At 44.3% G+C, this 8,454-nt stretch overlaps 2 protein-coding genes across 2 annotated transcripts; both read left to right on the forward strand.

Annotated features, from left to right (window-relative positions):
* Positions 1–2,327: 2,327 nt before the first annotated feature.
* On the forward strand, positions 2,328–2,972 carry SETTUDRAFT_32650 (uncharacterized protein; the record flags this gene model as incomplete). Its single annotated transcript, XM_008028865.1, has 1 exon — positions 2,328–2,972. One exon carries the CDS (start codon positions 2,328–2,330, stop codon positions 2,970–2,972), a length of 645 nt encoding a protein of 214 aa, XP_008027056.1.
* A 1,368-nt stretch (positions 2,973–4,340) lies between these two features.
* Positions 4,341–5,876, forward strand: SETTUDRAFT_20948 (uncharacterized protein; the record flags this gene model as incomplete). Its single annotated transcript, XM_008028758.1, has 2 exons — positions 4,341–4,406; positions 4,884–5,876. 2 exons carry the CDS (start codon positions 4,341–4,343, stop codon positions 5,874–5,876), a joined length of 1,059 nt encoding a protein of 352 aa, XP_008026949.1.
* Positions 5,877–8,454: the final 2,578 nt, after the last annotated feature.

Genomic DNA, 8,454 nt, shown 5'->3' on the forward strand with positions numbered 1-8,454 from the left:
AGTGGGTTACAGTGATCGAGTGCGTTAACGCGTCTGGCTGGTCTCTGCCACCGTTCGTGATACTGTCTGGCAAGGTTCACCAGAGCAGCTGGTATCACAATCTCCCACCAGACTGGACTATCGGCACCTCAGACAACGGCTGGACGACTGATCAGCTTGGCGTAGAGTGGGTAAAGCACTTCAACCAGCATACAACGGCTCGTACAGCTGGAGTCTATCGGCTGCTTATTCTAGACGGTCATGGTAGCCACGCAACGCCAGAGTTCGACCAGTACTGCACTGAGAATAAGATTATCACTCTCTGTATGCCGCCTCACACGTCGCACCTCCTCTAGCCTCTAGATGTGAGCTGCTACTCTCCTCTTAAGCGCGCGTACGGACGCGAGGTTGAGGAGCTCGCCCGGCATAGGGTCTACTACGTCAACAAGATAGACTTCCTTGCAGCCTATACACGGATCCGGCTAAAGATTTTTACGCAGCAGAATATCCAGGCAGGCTTTCGGGCGACAGGGCTTGTCCCTCCTTGTCCAGATCGCGTTCTATCGTCGCTCACAGTAGCTAGAACACCGTCTCCACCACAGACAACCACAGATAATAACACTATAGCGCAGGTAGCAACGCAGACAGAGACACCACATACGGTAGCAGAGCTTCAGCAGCAGGTGCGGTATCTCTAAGAGCGACTGCGCCGGCAGCCAGAGAGTCCAACAAGCGTTGCGATACGCCAGCTTACTAAGAGCGCTTAGCTTGCAATGCAATTAGCAACAATACTTATAGAGGAGAATAAGAAGCTACGTGAAGAGAACTAGCGTCAGCGGCAAAAGCAAAATTAATAGCGTTAATATATTGCTTCTAGTGGGGTACTCTAGGTGCAGCAGGCTCAGCAGCTTATGGCAGAGGCAGAAAGGTTACTTATAGGGGGTAGCTAGAACTAGGCTAGTGAGCGACGTTAGCGCGCGCCGCTAACGTGCACGAAGTGTCATGTTGAAGGACATACTTAGACTTTATATAGAGCTAAATAGTAAACTATATATCTTAATTTTATATTATTTTAATACGTTGTTGTGGCTCAATTGCGCAGAACGTCGCGCGAAGTTTGGTGGGGTGCCCAGCTTACTGATCTGCCCAGCTTACTGACCCTGCACGTTACTACTTATCTTATCTTTTAGATTATATGTAATCTCTTATTTCAACTTTGGTAGACGCATATCCCTATAGTTAGACTACTTAGGCTCAGAGGCGCGGAACTAGACCCTCTCTCTCTCTCTTCTTTCATAATAAGAAGAAAAACAACTCACTAGTAATAGATAATTATACCACGTATACCTCTCCCCCTCGCTGTTGACACCGTGTTCTCGCGCACCTAGCAGCCAACCAGTGGAGTCATCACTGTTGGAGTCGTGAACTTTGGTTTTGGGCACTTGCCGGCGCACTCCTCTATACGCGCACCCAGCGCCAAGCTAACTAAAGACAGCTAGCTTGCTATTAGTCCCCTTTTTGTTAGACCTGATTTTCTACCCGCCTTCGTTTGAAGTTCTAAGCTGCGAGGGACACGCACTCGCCCTTTGTTTAGACCACCCTTTACGGCCACTAGCCTGCACACCTCTGCAAACAAAATACTAAACTAGATAATTATAACTTCTTACTGAGGCTAGTACTTGGATAGGGACCTGGCTCTATAATCGTCTGAGCTTCTAGTTAATCATGTAAAAGTGCCAGTAAACTTTTGTTACTCTTGGGTGCTTGAAGAGGGGTGTGATAAATTAGTGTTGGGCAAGGTCACATGCCTTCTCGCTTAGTAATTATCCCCGCCGCTTGTGGCTGGCTGCCCACATTATTTGCCTTGCCGATACGTTCTTACAATTTGGTCACCTTCTTTCGTTAATGCAACGTTCGCCTCGAGATCTGGTCCTAAAAAACCTGCAAGCGCCTCCTATGTCGACATCAAGTCCTAAAAGCGCTGCCGCTTGCCATACAGTCCAAGAACAGGAAGATTCGTTAGTCACAGTAGCCAGTGTGCCATCATCTGCGACAAGTTCCCACAGGTAAAGTGCCCTCAAACTTACTTTGGAGCAAGTTTTGTGTTAACTAGTTAAAGCATACCTAAAGGAGCGGGTCCTAGAGAATTGCTTATTGCGAAAAACGGATTACAGATTTTACGAGAGATCTTTCGTGTGGGCCATCACCCTTATTACTCGCCTCAACTTTTAGACGTGGTACTTGTTGCAATAGACTTTGAGAATATCAACACCATTAAGAGCGGATTTGCGCAGAAGGGAGATTGCCAAATTGGACTTGCGATTCTTGATACAAAGGAAATCAACCGGATGCCTCCAGATAAGCTTATATCCACCCACAATTTTGCTACAGGATCTCCTTCATACCTGAGCAAGGCGTCTCAAAAATTCATGTTTGGGGAGACAATCGCAACCAGCCCGCCAAACATCGTCAACCATATTCAATCTTCCATCCCCTCAGCTCGAAATGTAGTTTTTGTAGGCCATGGTATTATTAATGACCTTCAGGCTTTACATGCTCTCGATTTCGAGTATCCAGTGCTTCTCTCGAGCGTTTTAGATACCTTTTACATCGCTAATGAGGTGTTTGAGTATTGGGCTGGGTCTCTTAGCGATTTACTCCTTTCTTTAGGATGTTCCTTTAATAGTCTTCATTGTGCAGGCAATGACGCTAATTTTACACTAAGAGCTCTACTTCTTCTAGCTGCTTGCGGGTTTTCTAAGCAGCAAGGAGAGCAAGAAGAGGATCGCGACACGCTTGCTTACCTGAGGCAAATTTCAGCCTCTCCAATACCACATTGGGTTGATCCAGAGGTCCAGGCTCTGCAAAAAAGGGAAAGGAGGAGTGCAAAAAGTCGGAAGCACCAATCAAAGACGTGGAGCAAGGAAAAACAAGAAGAAATCCGTGCAGCTCGACAGCTTAAGAAGAAGCGGAACATTACGGAAGCTGGATAATCAAGCAATTAGCCCTCCGTCTTGTCGCAAGAGGCGGTGCCACCTGCCTGATTACTCCAAGGCTTAGACGATTAGCACGCCATGGATGATAGCACATCGATATTTCCGTGCATAGAATCGAAATAACAGGCCAGGCCTTCCACTAAGCAATTCTGATTTCGCCGCACATATCACGGAGTACCTGTACACCGCCTGTATTAGAGAAACCTCATATTGATATCAATATCCTTTTGGTCGCATCGGTGTTAAAAATGACTTACTTTCTACTATGGATACCGCAATGTGCCGTGAGTCATGCCTCTGCTTCGATTTCGCGTACTCACTTTCAAAGCAGCAACTCAGGCGGCCCTCAGGAGCGACCTTTTCAGTCCTCCGAGTCTAACCATGCACCGCGGTCAGTCGTTTCTCTGCTCTGGAAGATCACTAGCTAGAATAGACGTAACTGGATTTGAAAGGCAAGGGAGAGATATACTAAATGTATAAATACTTTGGCTGAGTACAAGGTAGGGTAGTGTAAGAATAAGTGAATTGTAGAATGTTATCTTGTGCTCTAGAATCGATGTCTTGGAGATACTTTGTGAGATCCTGGATACTTATATAGTACATTTTGAAAGGTCTATTTATCCTTGCATGTAGCTGCAATTGTTTTTCTATTGCCTCTATGGGAACGCTACGAGGCCCTGCGGGGAACGAGTTCCTGCCCATCATTTTGTCCCATGCGCATCAAGGGATGAGGGAAATAGCAGCCCTAGAACTATGCTGTCCGTACGCCTTCTCCATTCGTCTAGTTGGCGCTGGTCGCCGTGCCGCATGGGCTGTGAATCCGCGCGAAATACTAGCTTGCAGGGACTTTGGTCCTTTGCACCCGTACGGCCCTAAGCTTTCTGAATATCGAAATTGATTTAATACACTCTCGAAAGTCAAATCCGAGACTTACTACCGCAGCGCTGTGCCTTGCTGCAACATGAAGCCTTTATACTGAAATAGTTGCAATGACTCTGTTCCAACCTCTTTGAGCATCCATTCCCTTACATCTGAAAACTACCCACTTAATATTTGTTTTTATAATGGAGGAGTCGACCCGTCCAAAGTTTCTTTCGGCCAGCATGGCCACTAGATCACGACGTGATCGTCCATGCACATTACAGAAAAACCAAGAAAATTAGCATCCGTCTCTACACCCGTTCCGACTCTCCTGCATGATCTGACATTTAGGAAGTGCAGTTTGGATTTGCTGTGGCTAGCTGTACTTAGACTAAAAGGGAAAAATTGTAAAAAAAAAAAACGTCAGATGCGGGATTCGAACCCGCGCGGGCAGAACCCATGCGACTCACCCTAGCCTCTCTGCCACTGATGTAGGGGGTTACCATGACCCTACACCCCCGCGCACCCCAGGCAAACAAGGGCCTGCAGTACCCTCTCCCTCATATAGTGGTCAGTATTTCCGCTTGTCAAACACCTGGTTGACAGCGCGCGGGAGACCAGGGTTCAATTCCCCGCTGGAGAGCATCTTTCTGATTCCTTTTTTTTGCATTTTCCAAGCACTCCTATATCTGCATGCGAAACATCAATTCCAAGTGTAAAGAGTGCATGACTAGGAGTCTTTTTTCTGTTTATCAATACTGGAAGTCAAGTTTGTCGATTCACTATCAGAGGTGATACCCCTCCCTCCTCCTTCGAGATTCACTAGAAAATCATAAATACTGGAAGAGTTGTTGATTTATGATCAGAAATGATACCCCTTGTTCTTCGCGATAGACTATAAAATCATAAATACTGGAAGAGAATAGTAACGTGCTAGTTAAAGCGCTATTCAAAGTCACTTTGCAGGTGTTAGATAGACCAAGATGTTGCCCCGCTTTGCATTTACTTGGTTGGGTCCTCCAAACCGCTATAGCTACACACCGTCAGGAATCATACACAATCGTCGAAGAACCCGACATTCTCTCAATACCAGGTTATGCAAACTCTTGGTATGGCGACAGACGTGTCGCTACAATTAGCGGACCTGAAACAGATAGGGTGCCCAAGCAACCAGCCTTCGATGCAACCGACTCCACCATTGAGTCTTCTCTCCAACCCCTCTTTGCGACCACTGGAAAACATGTTGATATCAGGGTCTGGGATGCCGCCAAGTATGAGGCACGAGTACGAGGGCTGTACATTACCGGAAACAACACTGCTGCTCGCGCACATCTTACGCAAACGGGCTGTGGCAGGTTTCAAACGGTTGATATGAACCGGTGTTGGTTCCTTCCACCACACGCTCAGGATATCAAGACCATCGAACAGGCTTGGACAGGGAGCCAAGAGATCAATGACATGCAAGATCTTTCGCCACAGAGAATCCTAATTTCGCTCCATGTGCAGTACCGCAAAGACGGCAACGGCATGCTCATCCGAGAATTGACGTATCTTGCTCTCACCGAATCAGTCGCCGAGGGCATTTGGGATCTGAGGCAGATAGAAGACAAAGATAAACTGGTCATTTCGGGTGAAGAACTTGGGCTCAAGCTGCGCGAAGCATGGGTCTTGAGCCACGAGGATTACTTCCAGCGTTACGCCAATAGCCAGATTGGCGTACTTTGTGCTACCGCATCTGACCTTGACAAGCTATCAGATCGTGTCGTGTTTAGCTTCCACGACAGTCGCGAGACCACGACTTATGCCAGAAGACTGGATTCTTTCATTAAGGGCGTTTGCGAGAATCAGCGAGCGAAGCTTTACAAAGTTTACGCACAATGTTTTCCATCCACCAAGGCCGTTCATTCACTTACCGTGGAGCCTCATTGTATCCCAGACCCTTCGCAAGCTTGTGTTTTTATAAACGCAGGCGCAATGCCCACTGGAATATGCGCCTATGTCACGAGCGCAGCCTCTAAAGAAGTCAACGACACATGGTAAATCCGACATCTTGTGCAGATGTTAGTTGCCATTTGGGGCCATAAACTGGAAGATCGTGGAAAGTGTTTTCATAGAGGAACCGGTTGGCTTTTAGACAAGATCCTACTCTGGATCGTGTCAAATCCTCAATGGAATTTGTACGTTTCGATCAAGCCTACTTTGACGATGCCTGGTATGAACAGAGTCCATGAACATTTGGCATGGTTTCGCAAATTGTTGCTTAGACACAAGTGTGGAACAGGTACTTATGGGGAAGGAGTTCATCGAGATGAATACACAAACGTCCAACACGATATCCAGAACGTTTGCAAGAATTGCGACTTTAAGCGGAGCCATCCTTCAGATTCGCACGACTGCGACTTTCAATTTTGCGACGAGGATTTCATGCCATATAACTTCCGGGAAACGCTTTCAGATGACTCCAGCTAGAAATTTTCTCGTCGCTGCCACGTTTCGAACTTATAGGATATGAGCGAGGGGACGGGATGGGACGGGACTAATCTGACTCGGTTGGCTCGACGACTAATGAGAAGCACTACGGCTGGATTTTTGTGCGGGATGTGCGTTTGGTGTGATTTGTGTTCTGCTCAAACTACTGACGAAATATATTCGGCAGTGTATGTGATATAGCGGAAGCTGGGTTGATTTAGTATTCGATGTGAACTCTTTTTGGGGTCAACGATCGTTAAGCTAAGAAAGCCAACTTTGTTTTATTTCAGCAACTAACTATGTAGTTTCACAATATGAAATACCAAGAAAAATACGTATAAAAGTCAACGCAATCTTGGAACAAAGCCTGTCGAGGTTGAGATGTTGTTAATCACTTTGGTAAACAGTATTTCTGGGAAGGCTTCTACCAGTCTGGGCGAGATAAGTATGTCAACAATTCCTTGTTCAATGCTTCTCAGCTACACGATATTCATGAATGACTAGCTGTTGGGGCAGTTTGACAGCTGCATGGAATCTTGCAAGATTGTTCTAATGTTGATTTCACTGATTTACAGCTCGGCGACTATCGCAGTAGGACAATTGGAGTCGTGCGACGCTAGGAGTCTTGAGCGCATTCATAGGCATACGGTGTCATGCTAGCTCTTCATTTGAGCTGCCGTATTGAAACACCACGACTGGCCACATATTGGACAGACACAGCCGTGACTGAGGGGAGCTGGTAAGTCAGAGTAGCCGGCATTACGTCCAAAGCATTGGAAATGCGATCAGGCATAACTTTTGTCATGTAATGACACTGTATCTTAAAAGTGTCGTCATTTTGCTCTGCGACTCTGCATCTCGAAGCGGCTAGGTTAGAGCTACCAGTCCCTCAAAGCCAGATTGACACCATCAAGTTTCTTCACCGCCATTGCTGAGTACTAGTGCCAGTCTGGCGCGATAGCTTGAAGGCCCGAGGGCAAGGGGTGAGAAATAATTCACGTGACAGTTCGCGTCATTTGAGAGCGATAGATGACGTGAGGTACTGTGCGCTCGATGACGTGAGGTGCAATAGACAATCTTTTCCAAGTTATAATTAGCAAACCTAAAAGTCACGCCAATCTACGAAGGTGACTATCAAAAGTTCTTGCTAACAGGGGTGCATTAATGACCGCCAAAAATAGGGCTAAAGCTATATAGATTAGTCCCGCCGCCCCTCTTTATACTTATTACTACCTTTAAGTTTAATAATTTTTTAAATATAAAACAAACTACGCTCTATTTAAGCTTAAATTTAGTATTAAAGTAGCTTATTTTAGTACTATTACTATACTTTTATCTTTTTTACTTAACTTTTTAGTACACCTTTTTGTATGATTTTTCTTTTAAGCTATAGTTAAGCTACTTTAATAGCGTTAAGATTAGATAAATTACTTAGCTATAGAAGCTACTTTTCTTTAGCATTTGAGTATATAGTTCTTTAAGCGTAATAAATATATAAGAGTGCCTTATCTTCTTATATAAAAACACGTAGTCTCTCTTTTTAGCACTTTTTTATAAAAAAAATTAGCTTTAAAATAAGAACTTAAGTTTAGTAATACTAATAATCAATACTACTATAACTACTCTTATAAGCTAGCTTATTTATCTCTTTTACTTATTTCTATTATAAAACTCTACTAGGCTTATTATATAATTTAAACTTTTTTATATTTATTATAAGCTTTTACGCCTCTCTGATAAGAGGCTTTAAAGCCTTATTTAACTCTTTAATTTAAAAAGTAGTATCTCTTTTCTTCTATATAGTCTTAGGCCTTTAGAATATAGTAAAGACTTTTATAGTTATATATAAAGTAGCTCTAAAATATAAATTTAGAGTAGCTCTATTACTACTCTTAGATAACACTTTTAGTAAAGACTTTATTTAAGTATTACTTGTTAGAGATATAAGCTAGTCAGCTGATCTCTAGCAGAATCCGGGTGCTTGGCTAACACCTAGATTCTATCATTAGTCTGCCAAGACTGTGATAAAAGACTGTAATAATCGATCAACATACATCTGATCGATCAAACAGATATCTATTACGCTAAAGATTACGCAAGCTATTACGTGGCAGATTCTTCTAGAATCTGATATAGTCAAATATATATA

This window comes from Exserohilum turcica (genome assembly GCF_000359705.1).
Source record: "Exserohilum turcica Et28A unplaced genomic scaffold SETTUscaffold_3, whole genome shotgun sequence".
Lineage (NCBI taxonomy): Eukaryota > Fungi > Ascomycota > Dothideomycetes > Pleosporales > Pleosporaceae > Exserohilum > Exserohilum turcicum.